The 21,259-nt window shown below is 38.4% G+C and overlaps 1 protein-coding gene across 5 annotated transcripts in view; it reads right to left on the minus strand.

Annotated features, from left to right (window-relative positions):
* Positions 1-21,259, minus strand: part of DIP2C (disco interacting protein 2 homolog C) — a 331,218-nt gene that overhangs the window by 112,558 nt on the left and 197,401 nt on the right. For all 5 annotated transcript variants that reach the window (XM_074831885.1, XM_074831893.1, XM_074831874.1 and 2 more), the window contains 3 exons: positions 8,117-8,242; positions 7,066-7,275; positions 732-863 (listed from right to left, as the gene is read on the minus strand). In XM_074831885.1, the coding sequence (XP_074687986.1) occupies positions 732-863; positions 7,066-7,275; positions 8,117-8,242 (468 nt within the window). The remainder of the gene's footprint in view (positions 1-731; positions 864-7,065; positions 7,276-8,116; positions 8,243-21,259) is intronic.

Genomic DNA, 21,259 nt, shown 5'->3' on the forward strand with positions numbered 1-21,259 from the left:
TACTTTGAAAAACACAAATTCTGAACAGCAGTATAGGGCAAGGGGCACTTTTATAGTATAATCTCGTCAGTCACCTCCCCCTTCCTTTTCCCTAGTCAAGTGCAAAACCTCTGCAACATTAATGTCTTCTGTTCCTGAACTAATAGCTTTCTGTAGTGAATTTCAGAAATTTCAACTTCCTACCCTTCCATAAAGTTGGCTCCAAAATTTTTACCAAGTGGCTTTTAGAGCTGAAGCTGCCAAGTTTAGACGCGATACACTTGGTCAACAATTCCATACCCTGCTGAAATATTGTTTAATAAGTTTTAGAAAAGAGGAGCAGTAAATAAGAAAGGGTTTACAAATAACTGTTTTTCAAAAAAAAATTTTTCAGAAAATAAAACTTCAAACATGTCACTTTTCAAGATGTAGCCATCATAGCACGTCACGTTCTTTGCCATTTAAAAAACAGGTTAGCTGTAACCAGGCAGCATGATAAAAGCAGATCTGAAGAGATTCACTGCTTTCTTTTGCCAAACAATTTCTACAGGGAGTCAGCTCTGCTGATTATGAAATATTTCTCTATGTCAGCTTCGTTTATACCAGTTTATTTTAAGACTGTAAAGATGCTGCAACTTTGTACATGTTTATAAGTAAAAAGTACCCAGAAGAAACAAAGAGCAGATGCATACAGTAACCACTATAAAGGTTACAATACTCAAACGCCCCCCCAGTTTTGCTTTGTGACATACCATCACCAGTCTCCATAAGTTCAGCATTTCCATACTTTGGTGCCACCCGTGCTGTTGATCCTTGTGGTCTTTCTACTTGTATTGAGTGTTCTGAGGTGTAAGTGGTAACATCTGGAGGGGCAGAATGATTTTCTGTGAAAAATAAGTTAAAAGGTTTAACTGTGTACCTCTAGTGTTGAAGGGCAGAAAAGTAAAGGGAAGACAAAAGGATACTATTTGGTTTTTTTCCCAATGTCAGAACAAGCGTTAAAGCTAATGCACAAAATGAATGCATACAACTACAATGTACGGCATGATTTTGATAAATGAAGTTTCCACCAATTAAAACAGGGGCTGTATATCTGCAATCATATAAGCAATAGGCTAAAAAAAGATACAATTAGGTTGTAGATTCTCCACTGACATTTAATTTTATACTAAGTTAAAGCTTGTGAACAACCTCAAGAAGAAAAGACCCAGACAAATATAATTCTGAGAGATTATTGCATCGGTTATTCTAAATAAAAAGAATACAACATGTTGTCAATCACTTGCAAGTGCCAATGCATATCCCTTTTATAACGTGCATTTTGAACATGCCAATTTTAGTTAAGAAAGGAATTCATTCGTATTTTAGGAAAAAAATCGATCATAGCAGGGTTGGAATCCAGAGGAAAGAAATAAAATGTAAAGAAACATGAACTTTGCATTCTGCATGGACACTTGCTTGTCTACTATTTTTAGACAGAGCTATTTCAATTCTTCCGCATAACAAAGACTTGCCTTCCAGAAGGCAAATACAATTTGGTCTGACTCATGCCAGCACTGCTAAACAATTCCACAGAGCTGATCTTTGTCTTTCATAGCCTGATAACTCAGCATGCTACCACAGTTTGTTTTCCCATGTTTTCAAGTCTGAGTCTGTATTACCTACATATTTGTCCTATTTTTATGGGTTGTCTCATAATTTTTTTCCAGGTTTTTATCAACATTAGAGTAGACGAGATAAATACCATGAACAAATAACAACTTCTCTCAATTGACATAAATGATCCCCAGCAGCCTCTGAGATACAAAAGAAGGCAGATCTTCATTCTGCTGTCACTGAAGTGAAGAGGAATGCACTCCATTTTACAATAGGGTAAGAGTCTTTAAAAATGCAAAAATTCTGCAAAAACTTCATCTTGTTCCAATACTGTTTTTAAGGTGTGCTTTTTATTAAATCTGTCCTATAAGCATTATGGTGTCGTTACTCTATTATAACACCAACTTCTACAATAAATTCCACCTCAAATGTAATTATAAAGCATTTTCATGGGTCTTGAAGTTCGGATCATTGTAATTCTTGTGCATTCAATCCATTCATACAACAAAGATATTGTTGAAAAACTTCTTTTTATAGCTACACATACAATAACAGTATTAGATGCCTATTTTGCATACTTCTCATTTGAAGTTAGCATTTGATGGACAATCATGAAAAATTAAGACATGACACTAATGTCTATAGTTGTTATTTAATGTTTATATTCATGAACATCATAAGGACTCAACCTCATCACTCAACCACAGTAGCTGGTTGAGGAAAACACAAGATGGCTTTTATCGTGCAACTCAAAAACAACCTTACATCCTACACATGTCCAGTTGAGCCTTTTGAGTCTCACCACATCTATTGTTATAATTTTACTGAAACAAACACTTATATTCTGCTGTAAATGACCAACTTAAGTATAACAGCTTGGGCAATGAAGCTTATGCTGATAATTGTTTGAATAATGTCTTCCTTTTAGATGTCTTGTCATTATCAAGTATTTTAGACTCAGCACAATTTTTGCCCTTTCTTGCTAAGTGGCAAGAGCTTTTTATAGATCATGATTGAATTACCCAATAACTAAGTCAATTAAAAAATGCTGATGTTTATCTTTTTATCTTTTACTTATAATGCAGTTTTGCTATGCAAATAGGAGAGGAGATCATGACTAAGAAAATAATTGTACTTAGCTATTAGTAATATGAGAAAGTATTTTTAAATTTAGCTATAATTGTTTATACCTTTCCAGTGAAGTATTTCCATCTTCCAGACTTTACAAGGCAAATTGAATTGGAGTTAAAGTATGTCCTTTCAGGTTTTAGCACTGAGATGAATATGTTTTAATGTGTGGGAGAGAAGATACGTAATTCAAAGCACCACAGAGCAGAGATGCTCTCCCTTCAGATCTATACACTTGAAACCAAATACTTCTTTGTAACACATGGTGCCGAGTAGGGTGAAATAACATGAGAAAGAAGCCTCCTGCTCTTTTGTAAAAGGGTTTCCTTTGGAACAAGCAGCACTGGCACTTGAATTTACTGAAAAGAAACTCCCTTCCCAAGGTGGCCACCACTGGCTGGCCAAAGAGTAGGGTTTTAGCACTCTGGCTGCCCATCTGCTATTTACATTTCCATTAAGAAGAACCCTTACCCAGCAGAAGAGGAACATTAAGGTTTGTCTTGCCGTGTTCCTTTATAGTATCTGCTTAACAGATGTCTTATCATGGCAATATCTACGGCTGTAGGTTTCATCCATTAGATTTACAAATACTCAGTTGGTTCCCTTCTCAGAGTCAGGCTTGGAGAAATGAAAGCCATACAGACAAAAATTTAGTCCGAATGACTTCTAAAGACAAAGATAATTGTTATGTTATGTGAAACATACCCTTTTTGGTATAGAACCAAATCCAGGCTTAGACTATGGACACAATCTGTATAGAGCTGCTTGGTCTTATATCAGGTAACTTGAAGCACTGTTTGAGGTTCAGTTAAGAATAATGATCCTGACACATCTGTTCACTAAAAAGTAGAAACTGTGACAGCTGCATGACTTCAAAGCACTTCCTCCATCAAACATACATATTTGCGTCACCTCCTCTTCCCATCTCTTCCAATATTCTTGCATTAGAAGATCACAGACAGAACAGCTGTTTCCAGTTAAGGCTCTCTTAATTTCTGCCACTGAAGTGATATAATTTACCCTGTTTCATGCAAATCAGAAAGAACCAACAATGCAGAGCACGTTCATGTAGGTATAGAGTATGTGCATTGACAGAGCCCCACGTTTGAGAAGCCAAGAGGTAGAGGAATACTTTCCAGCGGAAGTTTGGCAGCACATATAAGCATCATGTATTTAAAAATTCTCTGGGAATACAAAAAGCATCTCTGCAATACTATACTTGAAGAAAATGCATCTTTTTCTCCCAAACAAGCTGGTCCTTCTGGTTGTCAAGGAAGAGAAATCCAGCGTCAGAGCTGTGGCTTTTTCCATCAGCTGGCTTTCTCCCATATTGATGTCCCAGTGACAGAGAGTATTTTAAACTAGTCTCCTGTATTATAAGTTAATATTTCCCCTCGGAACACAGAAGAATTTTTAGTTTGTCAGAGAACTATCAGTCATGCCTTATGGCAGATGTTTTTATATTTACTTTACTAGAAATCTATGTAGCCTTTAATTTGGATAGAGGCCTTTGATTTTCAAACAGAAACATATTTGAAGCATATAAAAGAAACATTAAATGCACCTACAGGATCAGAATTTTGTAGCAAGATTTTTAACTCTTTATATAAATTTATAATCATAGGTAAGTGCTACGTGATTTTCATTACATGAACTTTCTGAGCTTTGGGATGTGCTTTTTCTCTTTGATTTTTTTTAAAGACCTTAGAAATATATAAAGTACTGATCCAAAGATGGGTCAGAACATTAGATATTTTTTACGGATTTCACTGGTTTGACCTATAAGTTCAAGAATTACCCAACGCAATTGTGATATCTGCCAAACTAAAGATTCTCCCTGTAGCTTAATACAGACACCTGAGTGTCTTAAAGCTGAGAATAAATATTTAAAGGATACCTATTCTAAACTAGAACTTTGGCCATAATATAGCAGCAGCAGCAGCCAAATTAAATGAACAGTATAACATTAAAAGCATATAATAGCTTATGCAAATCATCTGAATGATCCACAAAGCTGAACTCTGATTATATTACAACCAAAGCTTTTTATCAAATCCCTTCTCAGGACTGCGTTACAGTACTTAAATTGGAAAAATATCCCTTTGATTCGGTGAAGCATTCTGCAGGTCAAATCCAAGTGGATATCAGAACGGAGGGCTTTTTTTGGTTATCATTAAAGGCCTTTCCTGTGGCCCTTAAATTTGTATTTATCAAAACTGGCATCTTCAGAGTATAGCAGTATGTCCTTACATATTTATAGATAATACCTCTCTTGTAGTCTGATCTGTCTCTGGAGAACAACTCCCTGGACTTAAGAAACATCAAGCCATGGGAATATATGTTCTTTGTGATCAAGAACAAATTGTTTCCAGTAGCTGAGGAGCTTCAGAGAACAGGATTACTCTTCTCTCTCGCCTTCTCTCCTACCAAAGACGATTATTCATCTATGATCATTGGCACATGGCCTCTGAAACAACAAGGCTATCTGTGGGAATATTTCAAATCTATTAACTCTTAGAATACATTTAAACACAAAATCCACCTATTTGGATTGAAACAAAAGAGCCATTTAATTTAAAATTCTTACAGGAAGCAGCTCACCCATGAAGAAATACATCTTGTAGTTATCGTCTGTGCAGCTTCTCTTACATTTCCAGTCATCTTAGCAACAATGACTGATGGTAACCTTAAGATCACAGTCTCAATCTTTTAGCAGATATCACTCACATTTTGTATCCAAATAACCTTTACATTTCTACATGACAACTACTGTCCAACTAGCGATGTCATTTAGGGTATCTTATTGTCAGAACTAATAAAAATATGTATGCAGTGAGGTAAGCTTAACTGTTTCCTTCAAAAGAGAAATCGTTCCAGTCAACATCAACAAGGTGAAATAAAACAAGTAAAATAAATAGTATTTGTCCTCTTCTGCAGAATACTGCCATCTTAATTTAGCTTTATAAATGCTGTATTATTGACCACAAACTCAGTGATTATAAAAAAAGACTTACTGTGCCAGATTTAAAATTACTGAAATGTCACATTATAAAGAAGCTATATTTAAAGACACATTAAGACTTGGTGTGTGAGTAATGCAACCTTTTAGAGTTTGGATAAATTTAATTCTCTATGCTATAATTTCCTCTAGCATTTCAGGATGAAGTCACAGAAAATAACCAAATGCAATGATTAATGTGTTCAGAAGTGTATGTGTTTCTAAACCAAGGTTCTAAGCTATTCATTTAGCATGAATTTAAGAATACAATAGAAATTCTTCTCCTGACTGCAATTCAGCAAATCCAGGCCATGGTGAGATGATTACTTATCTGAAAATACAGGTGTTACATCAAGGTATACTCAGAGCAAAAAAAAGGCTATGGACTACTGTTCCAACACACAAAATCAGAACATTTAAGATGTTTTCATGTATCTCATTACATATACTTGAAAAGGAATGATCTTTTGAGGAACAGTCACACAAAACTGCATTTCTTATGTGTAGCAGAACAGCAGCAAGGTTGTTTTATCTGTTCCAATATAGATTCTAACAGATTTTCAGTGAGACAACGCAAAATACACAGCCCCAGCAAGAATGCACCCAAAGCAGATGAGTTGTATGATAAACAGCAATTACTAGAGAATGAAGGGAACACAAGTCTTGCTTTCCACATGCCTAATCAAATAGCTGCCTCATTTTAATGAAGACTAATGTCAATGGCACAATATTCAGAAATTATTAATGTCTGTGAAGCTTAGCCCTAATGGAAAGAAAGCTTTGACTCCCTAGGATCTTTCCAAAGGATATAAACAAGCTGATAATAACAGATTTCCTTTCGGAAGATATACAACAGACTTTCCCAAGGACTATAATGGCTAGATATCCCAACCCAAGTATTCTAGATTCAATTAAGAGCAGATAAAAAATATCTTTAAGAGGACCTACTGTTAACAGAATTATCAAAAATCACACAAACTATGTAATTAAAGTGGTGCAGCAGTAGGTGAAACTAGTGTGCAAGCAATCCCTAGTGCTGCATGCACTGATTTTCCTTACTAATGGATCTTACAGAGACCTTTTTTAGTGCTAAATAATAGAAGTCATGCAACTGTGCATTTTAAGATATTTCAGGCCAACAGCTAGAGACTGCTACACCATAAGTTTACCCCCCAATTTAAATTGCTCCTTTTTTTTTTAATTTTCTCAGGAAATAAGAACATAAAACTATCTCTCCATATAATGTAAATATAAAAACAGAAAGAAGAAAAAGCATAGGAAAAACTTCATATAGCAGCACCAGCTGAATGTGACAGACAAAATTCATGTTAAACTGGACATGCTCAAAATGTCTGTATACTAACCTATATGCGTTTGAGCCATAACATCAGCTAGTCTGTGTGCAGCACCACTGCCTCCACTTTGTGTTGAGGAGGAGGAAGTGGTTGACGTGGTAGAGCCATGGATCGCTTGACTGATCCAATGTTCCATGTTTATACTCCCCTGACTTGAGGTGGGAGTTCCCTGGGAGTCGCCTTGTACGGAGCCTTCATCTTCTGAACCAGAAGAAGTATCTAGTAATTAAAAACAGTCTGTTAACTTGCAGTGCTTTTGGGTTTTCTTAATAGAAATAAGGCATGTTCATATTACAAATCTGAAGACAACTGCTATTAAGAAAAACTCATGAAGTTACACGAACATAATTTTAAAAGTCTGTAATACTGAAAGCCCTGAAACGAAGTCAATTGCTAACTGCGCACTGAGAGAGCTTTCCTGCTCTAAGGCCATGGTTTGTGTATTACTGCACAAAAATAAGGATAATAGAAGTCTTCCTTTATAATGTGGCTTGAGAACCTTCTGCATGGACTAACAGCACAGAATACCCAAAATACTTTCCCAAGCTAATTCCACAAAGTCTGTGAAAAACTTTTGCAACTGTAGAAAGCTCATGCCTCAGTGAGAAATGGAGTCCCAGCTGGATTCAGTGAGTATAAGAATGCAAGAGATGTGGGGTATTTTCACAGTCTAGTAGGTAAAAGAACAGATAAATTTGAAAATGAATGGCATGACTAATTGTAAAGACAACGTTCCATTATAGTGTTATGGAACAAACTAAAAACTTGAAAGGAACTTGGAGTCCCAGAAAATATGACAAGCTGGCCATAGTTAGGTCATCATAAGACCAAAAGGACCAATGCAAGTTGAGGTACCACCAACAGCAAAGCAATTATGCGAACTGCCCCAGCTGACTTTCCAACCACTCAGTTCACTTTCTCCTCTTCAAACATACCTCAACGTTATGCTCAGTGTGCTTCAAATGACATTTCCACTACTATCTATACAGACAGATTATTAGTTCATAGCAGCCCAAAGAACCATTTTTAAAAATCTCATAAAATATACAGAGATGCTCACCTGGAGGTGTGTAGGCATCCATTGATGTTTGCACCACCAATGAACGTCGTTTTGAGGGCATGGGGACTGCCATTTTCCTTTCTTTATGTTTAGCAAGGGCTGCCTGAACTGCTTCTGTGTGGACATCTGGAAGGAAAGAGAGATTTCAAGCTAGCTTTCAGACAGAAACAAGCTGTTTGTGCATTCAGTCCACCTGCACACAGGTTCGTTTGTATGCCAGCTAGGCTGGCAGTGCATATCGAATGATGAAAGGCCAGGAACGCAGGGGATCTCAGAGGGACTGCTTGAGTTCTCCTCACTGTAGAAGAAGCAGCTATAGTGAAAAAGTGCCATACCAACAGACAAGCCCTTTGAGCTGTACGATATTCCCAGAACAGTGTTGCAGTACTTGAAGAGTACGAACTCCATTTCCCCAAAGCAAACCTCTGTTTAACCAAGAGCTGTTACTTCAGCAGCCATTACTGTTTTCAGTGAAAGCGTGGTGTATTAACATTTCCTGTTTTATAAATGAATGAGGTTTCCAATTTACACAGAAGTCACACAGACAAAATGAATGGGAACATTTGCTTGAAAGGTAAGAGGCATGTGAAATGTCACAACAGAAACGGCAGCAGGTCCCCCATTCCCAAATCCTCCTCCCAACTCCTTCACTTGGCCTTATTCACAGAAAAGTAAGTATTACATAAGGTTGGCCTGGGAAGAAAAAGCACCCCAAGCACAGGCCTGGTGCTTCACAGGCGGGTGCTACACACAGCTCACACCAGCCCACTCCAAAGCATCCAACAGATCCTTTCTCCGTGCAACATCCCCCATGAAGAGCTTCTCTACCTTTTTCACATGTAGATATAGCTGTCTGCCTCCCCAAGTCTGAAAAAGGCTATTTATCATGTCTAAAATACACTAGTGACATGCTTTGATTACTTATTTTGTTTTGTGCAAATCTTTTAATTACTACCATAACTATACATTGAAATAAGTCTGCCTTTAGTTTACTACCTTGTACTATTTGTCTGCATGGGGATACTGTATGCAAAACACATGGCAGCCAACAAAAGTCACTTATGGTTGAAGAAGTTGCCACACACTGATCATCTGGCACACAACTGGAAGCACGTTAGACGTTGCCTTTTAACCAGTCACCGTTAGTCAGCTGTTGAAAACACAGCAAGTTGTGTGCACTGTTTAGCTGTTCCCCTTTGTGAAGTAGGAGCATACTGAAGCAGGTTTAATCCAGAGTGATCCCACTTTTGCTGCTGAATCTGTTTGAAGACCACCCTTGTAGGCTGGTTTGGCAGCACACAGCCTGTTTCCTACTCCTGTTTTGATGCGGTGGCAGCTCTGAACAGGCAATGTTCCCCAAGAAAAGCAACAGGAAAGAGAAGAGTATATATATCTTTATTTAAAGACCGGTTGGTTGGATCACATCGGTGTAAGTAACTTGTTTTAAGTAACAACTGGGAAGGATTACTAGAAGCACTAGATGATACACTCTGCTGACAAGCCGCAACATCTCATTTTTAATAATAGTGTTCCCTATCTTCTGCCAGGGTTTAAGCACCTCTCAGTGGAAAGACTGCAGGGAAGAGTAAGTCTAAGAAAAAGAACATTATCAGCTGCTTCTGTGAGTTGCTTCTTGCTTTTGTTTTAAATCATGAAGACAATAAGCACATTAGCGAAAGCAGAGCAAGAAAAGCAAACAGCAAAGCTGGAAGAGCATACTCAAAAGATAAAAGAGCCATGCAGCTGATGGACCAAAACGGAAGAATATTGCAATGCTAACCTCAAACCAGAAAACAATTTCTCTCCTGTCAAGTCATTATTTTAAAGTAGAAGGTTTAAGGTCTTTCTTATAATTAAAACCTGATGAAAAGTTTATGTGAAAAGTATCAGGCTAAGAAAATAAACAATGTAACTCTTTACCTAAGAGCATGTCCCCAAGATAAATTCCTACCTGCTCACTCTACACCAATGCCAATAACATATACAGGACTGAACATGCTCACTAATAGTTCCTGTTTCTTACCCAACAAACAAGGAAAATTCTTGGGTTTCCTTCAAAGGATAGCAATTAGATATCAAGCAGTAAAAAGTGAGCTTTCCCTTTTACAAAAACCCTAAACTCTACAGCAATTTTTGGAAGAGAATAAATTTTTCTGATCAAGACAGGAAGAATTATTTGTATATTATTGTATTTAGGAGTGTTTTTTACTGTATTATGAGGGAGATGAGGTGTAACTCAAATTCTTCAAAAGTTGTTTTAAAGGAGGACAGTTGACAAAATCATTATTAAAATGCTTAGTGACAGCTGGACACTGAATCATAACTTGTGAATTCTTTGATTTCTTTTTTGATGTAAGAAAGTAAACTCATCAGCTTAATTAAAAATACTCTGCAAGGTTTTGATTTTCAAATAAGTCCATGGGAGTCCAGGAATTGAATTGTTTTCTTAATAAAGCACATGCCTGATATGTTTATTTGTAATGGGTTACTGTGGAATAAACCAAACTATAGATTACTAAAAAAAAACACCCAAAAAAACAAACCCAAACCCCACAGGAAAGACAATACAATGGAAAAGATAAGAAACTCTGAATAAACAAGAGGGAGACTGACTGGGGAGAAGAAACATGCACACCTGCTCCCAGCCCAGCCTGCAAGGTCAACTATTCTGAAGGCATTACTCAGAGCATGGAGGCTACCAAAAAAACCAGGACACATGTCTAGAAAAGGCTGAGGACAGGACAGTCCAGGGATGGTCCAGTGACTATCAACAAGAGCTTACAGGCTTTTAGGGGGAGAGGAAAAAAAGGCAGCAGAAACAGTCAAGCTTGGGTGAAAAATCTTTTCACAACGTTCTCTCCCAGAAATAAAACTCTTGGCTAAACGAAGTGTCTCTAAGCATATAAAGCAAGGCTAAGGATTAGGTAGAGAATGAATAACAGCCTATATAGTTTGTATGGTCTTCTTTTTGAATGAAAGCCTATTGATGGGTTCTGAAAATGTTCTTCAACCTATTTTGACAGTCTTGTATAGAGTTGGACTTGTTAAGCTATTGAACAGCATTCAAGCCATTCATACCTAGAGACTATGTCCCAAAGTATTTGAGAAATCAAAGAGGTGAGGGAAAGCCAGACTGATACTTAAGAATTACACTTGAGAACAACTCAGAGGTTACAACATCTACCCTGTAACCACAGCAAGACAGAAACAGTAGGTTTGTTCCCACCAAATATCAGCTTCAGGTATACATTTTCCATACACATGCTTTGCTTTTCTCTAGTTTTTAGCTTTGCTTTTCTGATCTACAAGCCAACTTTGCTGATGTATCACAAGGAGTGTTAACCAAAATACAACTAATAATCTCTTTTCATAGTTTCATGAAGCACAGATTTAAACTAAACTGAAGTGTACATTCCTTAGCAAAGGGTGACCCTGGTGATTTGCTTCTCATCAATTTGAGCAAGAGTGTGGTAGCTCTTTGTCTTCATCTTGGTGAAAGATGGGCTATGGTGTTTATCATATTGTATGTGACCCATTCTCTCCCACTGCTTGTCCACAATCTGCCCCTAGCAGCTACTGAAAAAATACAAGAAGACTTGTAATAGGAATTTATACAATAGTAATTGGAAGCTCCTTGTTCACTAAAGGAAGGAAACCACATTTGTGATACACACTGGGACAAAGTATATTGAGGGAAGAAGACATATCCAAGTTCCCTCAGGACAGGAAACTGCTTATCCCCCCAAATCCCATCAGTACAAAGCAGTTTGTATTCTCCACATATCACACAGAGCATCAGCAGAGAACATCATATTAGAATTTCAAACCATCTCTGGCAGGGTGATGCCCCTTGTATTGCAGGTCTGACAGAATTGCCTCAACTATCTTCTCACTCTACCCTGGCACACTCAGGCTAACTGAATTCATCATATTATGATTGAGCATTGCTTTAAAACACAGTTTCTTGTTAAATTTGCATGAAAAAAATTGTTCACGTATGAAGATTTTGTCCAGAAATTCCACACAGTTAGGAGCTTTCATTAAAACAAAACAAAACAAAAAAATCAACAAAAACACCATCTCTCCTCTCTTTCCTCATAGTGTGGCATGTTACAATTTCTCACCTACTATAAACTTCTGATAGAGTTTCAAACGCAGCTATACCTTGATATAGTTGCACTCGAGCCTTCTGAAAAAGTCCTGGGTCTAAGTGAAAAGAAAATGCTTCTAGGCAAAATTTTCTTTCATGCAGAAGTCTGTGACATTCTAACTACACTGTTACAGCTGATAAAACGACTCTAGGTCCTGACCCCTCAAAGCACTCCTACAGGCAACAAAATCTTTATACTCACCCACCTGGCTTTTCCACAAGAAAGTCTCAACGGAAAATCTAGAACATAAGAGTAAAATACCACCACCTCTGTGTACAGTAGTAGGAACCAACGTGCAGTTCCTTATCTGCTATTGTCCTCCACTGTTTTAGGCTGGCCAACCACATGTTGAATCCAATTTGTGTTTGTACCCAAGGAATTAATAAACTGGAAAGAGTAAAGAAACACACTTGGGAAAGCTAATTGCCTAACTTGTGTTGTTTCAATCAACCTGGTGTTCAGTATTCAACCTGACATGTAGGCTGCCTGATAATATCTAGCAAACTTCAGACAAAACAGCTCTGTCCCCAGTCTTTGCTGCATTCAAACATTTTTGTTTGTTTATTGTCTCCCTTCACTTTCTATGACAGAATAGAGAGGGCAAGTATACTACTGGGAGCAAAGTCAATAAGTGAAATATAAAGGAAGTGAAACTGTAAAAACACATGTGTGGTAGAGAGAAAGTTTCCCTTCAAAGAGCTAATGATCTATTAGACAAGAAACGAGGCATCAAAACAAAGGGCAGAGAAATTAAAACTGGCATAGGGAATGAGGGTCCATAAGCTCAGACTCCCATGGCTTTGGCCACTGCGCTCCATAATCAGAAACGCTCATCTATTGCCAATAGAGGTAAATTCCTCATTCCATCAGCAGGATGAATTGCCCAGCTTTCCCAGGAGGTGCTCTGCTTAGCACAGTCACCCTTTTCATTTGGTTTATCTTGTAACTTGGCACAATGTTGTGCTCCTTGTTTAACTGAAAAGGTTTAGGAAAAAAACCCAACCCACTAACATACATTACTACACAGCAGCAGCTTGATATGGACACCATGGTCTTTCCCAGCTTTAAACCTCAGTGTGATCTAATGACTGCATGTTCAACACATCAGTGTATCTGATTGTCCATGGAAAAGGGACCAAGCCCATCTCTGTTTCTGTGGAACAAAGTGACATTATACCTATGCTGGCAGGCTGCTCCCATAACAAACCAGTGGGAGACTAGAAAGTCAGAGGTCAGCACACAGCCATGCCAGAGGGATGAGCCTGTGCTCAGAGATTGTTCATTTTAAACGCATGGCGATGTGGGAGGGAGCAACCGGGAGAACTCGGTGAAAGAAGATAATAGGGAGAGAATTGTATTAACTGCAGATAGGTGGGCAGTGTTCAAAGGTTAAATAATAATGGCCAGAAACATTAACAAACACTGTTAATTACAGATTGTGCCTTTTTCACAGTGTTCGTTGATCATTTATTCCGTACATTTTTTATGACCTGGAATGCAATTTGTGGGGGGAACGACATGACAATTTTTTTTTAGTCAGTAGTTGGGTTAGCACACAGAGAGCCGGGCCAGGAGTTTTAGTCTGCTTTGTGCTGGCTGTGGGATAGGCAGTATCTTCTGAACTTTTACTGAAGTCTTTTCTGTGCAACATACTTTCTCTCCTCCTTCCACAAATGTATGTGTATTTATAATAAGTGGTGAGTTTCCTCTGTGACAAGCTGTCTTCTCCTAGCTATTTACTTTGGGGAAGGTGATCCTTCTAGGCTCAGATGAGCTCCACAAGCAAATCAGCCTTCTTTTCCTGAAGCAAGAAAGCAATTGTTGTGCGATGATTAAGGTCAGCCATTTCCTGGTCCACATATGGAGCCATGCTTCAGTATCTCATGTTTCTATACCACTGCTCGAAAAGCACTCTTATGAAGTGTGCATCCTTGTTTGGCATGGAGCATAATCCTGACTTGCTCTCCCCCTTACACCCCATGAACAGGGATGACCCATTCCTTACTTGGGCCAGATGGATACAGTGTCCTTGAAAGCTCTGAACATTTGAAATAAGCTGCATATTCCTAGTCCTCCCACAGACTTGCAGGTTTTAGCAGAAGAATGAGTTTGCTCCTTTTTGTTCAGCTCTTTTTTAAAAAACAAAAACCTATTCAACAAATGATAGTTGCATTCTTCTTCAATGTGGAGGGGTTGTTAAAATTTTTTTCCTATATGAGTTTAACGTGCCTCAGTGGCTTCCTTTATTCAGTATTAGCTGCATTTGCTCCATAGGCATGTCAATCACTCAATATACTGTAAGCAAAGTGATACCTCCTCATGGATCAGGGATTGGGGTGTTAATTCTGCATGGATAATGAAACAGGGTGCTCCTCCCATGGTAAGCATCAGCTACATTAAAAATTTCCACATTATAAAACTGTTCTTCGCATCCCTTGCAGAAAATGCCTCAGCACACAGAAGAAAACCAGCATCTTCTTTTGCACTTAAATCAGGTCTTGCAGTTGTGTGTCAAGTAGTTCTCTTGCATCTAATTTATCACACAGTCCTGTTTCTTTTCAGGAAAAGAAATTAAGACTTGCTGTAAACAGGAGTTGTGCATTGCTAGAATCCAGATAGCAGAAGTCTGTTTCTACCTATGTTTCAGATAAATATATTACTTCTATTGTCTTTGCTGGAGTTTTCCGTTTCCCAGTAATTATAAAACCTGATAATTATAATGCAATCAGCAGCTGTTTATGAAACAGAAATATGGAAAAACAAGCTATTGACTAATTTTTGCTGTACAGGTGCAGAATTCTTTAACAGAGTCCCTACCATCTTCTGCAGTCTGGTTTTCCAGTTCTGCAGTAATGGTACTTTCATCCCTCCCTTTGGGGGACTTACCAGTGGAAGAATAAAACTGCTGGGAGACATACCTAGATGTGATCTGAATTCATCCATTTCATCTGTTTGTTCCTTTTGCCTCATGTAATTCCACTCCCCTGAGCTATTTTTGTCTTTTTTTAATTTAGCCTTTGGAAACAATCTTTCTTCCTTCACTTTAGTAGCCTTGTAACATGATGATACAACTGGGAGCAGCACAGGCCCTAAGGACTCTGAGAAGGCTTAGCATCCTTGTTTTTTATGGGATAGTCCACAAACACAATTGACTTGCTCTCAGAATGGCAGATTATTAAGATCAAGAAGGTTGATGCTCTGCACTAATGAGTTGAGAATGCCAAACAATTTTTAATAAGAGGTTATTTATGTACATATAACACATATTTATGTATTATTTTTATCGCAGTAGAGGATCAGCCCTGATGTCAGACATGTAACAAATAAGTAAAACCACAAATAATTCTCTGTCTCAGGGAAGCCAGCACCTGGGGTGGCATCAAGGAAAGGAGCTGGAAGAACAAGCAGAGAGGCGGCTTGCAGGAGGCCACAGGAGCAAGAGCGGTTATTGCTGCATCAACATATTGTACAACAGAAGAATCCTAGCAGCTTCTGAGTCGTTACAGGGAGGCAACTGATACTATGGGAAAACAGCACTATCAAACTAGTGCTATCGAAGGTGAGTTTTGGCTGAAAATTCTAGATAAGGCAATGCTAAGTATAGCAATGGTATGCTAAGTAATTATACAGAGGAAAGGTTGGCAATTGCTGCTTTACAGGAAACTAGTAGTTGAAAGCATGAAAGTCTCTTATGAGTTTAATCAGACCTTTGTTGTAGCTACCATGGAAACGAAGGATATACTGAGAATTCATTTCCTAATACGTGGCCTGTAAGTACTCTGAGTAGAGATAATTTGGTAGCTACATCTATTGGAAATGCAATCAGGACGTACTAAATAGGGTGAGACACGGTAAATGTGGTATCATCAGAACAGATTACAGTTAGGCTTTGTCTTTTGATTGTCCTGGGCTGACAGCACTGACTTATTTTCAGGCAGATAACAGGGCAAGTGATTTCATAAAAATTGCCATGTTCATCCAACACAGATCAGTCCTTGGAAAATCATCTCACCTTTGGGAATGTGAAAGTGAGTCCATATAATAACAGATCTTTGCTGTGGGTGATGCTATAATGAAGCAGTCTCAGAATACTTTCACCATCTCTCTGGGTATTAAGATAGGAAAGCACATAGACCGAACAGTGTGACACCTAATTTCTCTCCAGCTGCAAGTAGGTGTGCTATTAATTCTGAAATATGGCATTCACAGCAAACACAGTGAATACTTGACTGAATGCAAGAACATCTGCTCTAAGACAACACTCATTTATATGAGGGCTGTGGAGGTTACTAACAGAAATAAACTATTGCTTACATTTCAAAAAACAATTTAAGTGTGTAATTTTCAGACTTTGGGATGTTTAAACTATATGTACCGGGTCTCTCGTTTTACTGGGAACCGGGGATACATGGATATGCAGGGGAAAGTTCTGCTGACTTTTCATGAATTTGGGGCCAAATTTTGTTAACCTGCACAATCTTTGACAATGAAAAGTCAGTGTTTTAGAAAACATCTGCACTCCCATGAATGTGCCACTGAAAAAGGCCTGGCTCTTCCAGGATGCTGCAGCCAACAAACTCTACTGATGCAGGAAACTGCCCTCCATGCACTCACAAAGGGCTGTGCTGTGCCATCATTCATCTGCCGTTAAGTACCTCCCAGGCCTCTTCTGTCCACCCCCAGGTGCACACCTGAAGAAGCTAGAAGCTTTGCACGTTCTCATGTGGTTAGAAAGCTTAACTCTAAAGAAGAAAAGCACAGCTGTCATCTCCCACTTTGGATGGCAGTGGTGATAATCCCTAATTCTGGGTGGAAGGAAGGTAAAAGCTGAACACACAGCTGGGAAAGCTGTATGGGCAGGCTGTGAAACATGCAGGTTATGTGATGGAAAAAGAGGACACCAAAACAGAATACTGAACTCTTTATGACTCCACTGCTAGTTTTGCTGAAAGGCAGAGTTTTGGCTTTACTTTGGATTCTTAAAGGTATTATAATATAAAGTTGATTTTAAAATGTTTTTCTCTGAGATTTAAAACTATATTAACCCTACTCATAAGTGAAATAAAAAAACATGCAGGCCTCCTACTAATAATTTCCATCCCTCCATTTATTTATTATCTCATTTGTAATGCAATCTGGAAGTCAGCTTCACATAGTGACTTCATCTCAGGCCCCCTTATTATGCGATCTGAAGTAAATCAACTTTCTATTTGTTTCTCTCTGGAGATCCTTGAGTAATTTTCCTCAAGAGTTCTGCAATTATCCTTACAAATTTTTCTGCTGGGTCAAAAGCAAGGATGTGGTCATATAAATTGCATCTTTGCAAAAGATTTTTTCCAACCTCTTTTTTGCCCTGATTGAGTTGTAGCTTGAAATTAAGTTTTTAAGTAAGCTAAATCAAATAGGAGATTAATTAATTTCTGAATGTCTACAGCCAGGTTAATTAATTCAGATTAACTTTTCCAAGTAACCCTTGCTCACCTGAAGGATTAACAAATTCTTTGTTTTATGACGAGCCACCTTTATACTTACATGCAGTCCCATCTTGATACATAGCACATTCATCACACTTTTCTTTCTCCTTATTCTTCGGAGAAATGCTAAACGATAACAGTTCAATAAAAACGATTCCTCAAATCTTCCCATTCCATCCTTTCCTCTACCACACACTATAACTCTTATATTCCCATAGTGTAATCCTTTTTTGTCAGTTCTGGCAAGATCGCAGAATGAGATCTTGAATGTCCTTTCAAAAACAAAATATAAGCCACCCATATATTTTAAAATCACCATGAGGTAAGCTGTAAACACGCAAACTGTCAGCAACCCTTGTTACGGTTCATACACACGCTTACCTCATGGCAAATGAGAACAAATACATGGTAAGGCACGTACTGAAGCTCCTAGAGCAGAACAGCTCATCTACCTATGGTCTGGTGCCAACTTCTCCTCTAGGATTTGGGTCTACAGGGAACAGCCTTTCATTGCTAGCTCCCTTATTTCAAATGCCCCTCAAACCTAGGCTGGGATGTTTTGTTTTGAAGTTCATTGATTTCATGCTCAGTATAAGCTGTTCAGTCTTTTCCCTATTGAACCACAGTGTGGGAAAGGTGGGTCAAGAATTTGAGCTGAGAGCTGTAGTTAGGATGCGTTTGTTTTGGCAGTATCTCCAAAAATCTCCTATATTAAGATGTCTTTTAAAAGAAGTGCTGAGTGCACTTGGAAAACGAGCTGTTCTCTGCAGTGGTGGGATCTCTAGGGCAGGGGTTGGCAGCCCTCCATGAACGGTGTACCAGACTGATTTTTTCTTTCTCATCTTCAGAAGTTAAACGTATGGGAAAAAAATCAGTGATCAGGAGAAGGGAGATACTTCCTGCTGAGAGTCCGGGTACCACAACCACCTTTACCAGCAGTACTCTTCCTCCATGCTACTAGCTGAGAGATGCTGATTCCACATATGGTATTTCTCAAAATACTCCATTTCTCAGCTCCTAGCTCTAGGCTCACCCACTGCTGTGCCTTTCAAAATCTGTCCATATAGTTCATATAGCACATGTGCTCTCATCTGCTGGTCTTTCCTCTAGGACACCATGAACCCTCAGAGATAGAGGCAGTGCAATTTCACTTATGCTGTTACTTCCCACATCATTTCTGACATCTGGAAAACTCAAGTTTTTAGAGCTCACTGGTCTCATTTTTCTTAAGCATTACACTTGCTCCAGGCAGTGCAGAACACTGGTCATCTTCAAGACCTCATGAGAAACAAGGAACTTAATAATCTTGGCCCAACCCATCTGTCATATCCTCATCTCATCAGAGGAGAATTCTACAGCAGAAATTACAGGGCTAAGAGCTGCTATCTCATTCCTAACACGTGCATGTGCATCTGAACATGTTACACTGCATTCCTATCACTAAATATTGATTTTTATTGATTTTTTAATTGATGCATACTTTTTGTGTACTTACATCATCTTTCTTTTTTTTTTTTCTTTTTTACTGACAGATAGGAGTGTGGAAACAGTAAAAGACGAGTTCTGGCATACGAGAAGGTGCTCTGGTTTTCAGTATTGTGATGGAGAACTGAAGCTTTTTGTTCTGGCATAATCTAAAGGCCACAGGGGTGTCCCTTTGGAAAAATGAAGTTGGGAAGGACCTGATGTTTCATTTCTCCCTGTATTGAACACCCAGCATAACATACTTTTTCTCTGGAGAGGAGTTAAACCAGGTGCTGAAGGTCTTTGAAGGAGATCTACTCTCTGAACCCCACAGGCCATGACTGGCTGAGAAACACAGATCTGGAGGAGATTTACTGTGATCAGGAAAACAATTTCTGATCACGAGGATCTGCCCAGTTTACCCATAGGGTATTTCATTAGGAGCTGCCACAGCAGCAGATTCTGCTGTACTGCACTGCAGCCTTTATGTGGCAGCAGAGCTCAGTTCTGCTTCAGGCCACCAGAACAGCCACAGGCAAGGGGCCAAACTCTAGTAGCACTAATACTTCAGGGCTACACCGTGGAGAGGTTACAGATCACTATTTTAAGTACCAAGTCAGTAATACCATTCTTCTAAAAGCAAGACATCCTATGATGGTATTTTAAATAATGGTGGCAGAAGCTTCAGGTCCTCCTATGAGGGATTTCAATGTTAGCAGGAGGAGAATGTAGACAATGCTAACCAGGGAGCAAAGAGGTTACTGTATGGAAGACATCTAGGAACAATATCCTCTGAAAATCTCAGTATTTGACTGAGTTTATTTAGACAGCATGATTGATAAGACTGAAAGCTAAGCCATTCTGGTTACCTACTTGTTTACTCCACCGTGTAATTCCTATCTCCTTATCTCAACAAAGCGTAACAAATCCACGGATTTGCAGCTTCCAAAAGTACCCAAGAAACCTAGTTTCTAAACTAAGGAAACCAAGTATGTTCAACTACAGCTACATCTACATGACCATTATTAACTTCGTACTCAAGTCTGTGCCTGACTTTGCAGTCACATATCACTTGAGTCAGATCAAGCCAGATGCTGATATCTATCCTGCATGCAGAGGCAGAAGTGAAGTGCAAGCCGGTTTTCCTTTGACTGCGTTTTCTTGTTTGAAAAGCCACTGGTCAGAAAAGCCTCTTGGCAAAAGTTACTGATCCAGCCTACAGCAACATTTGGTTTCAGTGTCATCTTGAGCCCCGAGATAATGTTATAGTACAGACACTGGCTAAGGAATGGCAGCTGCTAAGAGAAAAATGTTGCCATGATCTACATTTGGCAAACCTTTCCAAATACCGTTTCTACATAAAGAGAATTTTTATATTCAGTAATAAACAAATCAAAAATGCTTTTGAATTAATATCAGCTAAACTAGCTGCCACATTTGTATAAATAATATAGCTTAATCCTGCACTGACTCGGTTACTACTCTTATAGCATTATCTATTTCTTTAAACATCAAAAAAAATGATCAAAGCAGCTGACATTTTGAAACATAATGATTTCAGGATCCCTTCCTGTATAAAAAGAAGCAGCCAGGAAGTTTTAAACCTTTTTGGTTTTGAAGAATTAGACTAAATTCCCAATGTAGGCTGAATTCTAAAATCAAATTATCTTAAAACACAAAATGTACCTGGAACATTTAAGGAAAAAAATAGCTTCCATAAACTCAGAGTCAATTTTATTTAGAATATAAAAATCATAGAAACCAGGTTTTCAGAATTATAGTGCAGAAAAATTCTGTTACAACATTAATGAAATAATAATAATAAAAAATACTGAAGTGAGAAAATAGGTAGGGATTTAAAATGTCACAGTCTGACATTTTCCATAATAAAAGAGCATAAGTTGAAGGGGGTATTAGTGGCGGCAATGATTTTGAGCCTCCAAAGAGAGTTCATTAAACAATCTTCACTGACATCTAAATTTCTGTAAAAAGCAAAGGCATGGAGGGAGAGTTGGATGACTTTCAGGATGTTACACTTCCAGATAGGAAAACCT

The sequence above is a fragment of the Strix aluco genome, chromosome 1 (genome assembly GCF_031877795.1).
Source record: "Strix aluco isolate bStrAlu1 chromosome 1, bStrAlu1.hap1, whole genome shotgun sequence".
NCBI lineage: Eukaryota > Metazoa > Chordata > Aves > Strigiformes > Strigidae > Strix > Strix aluco.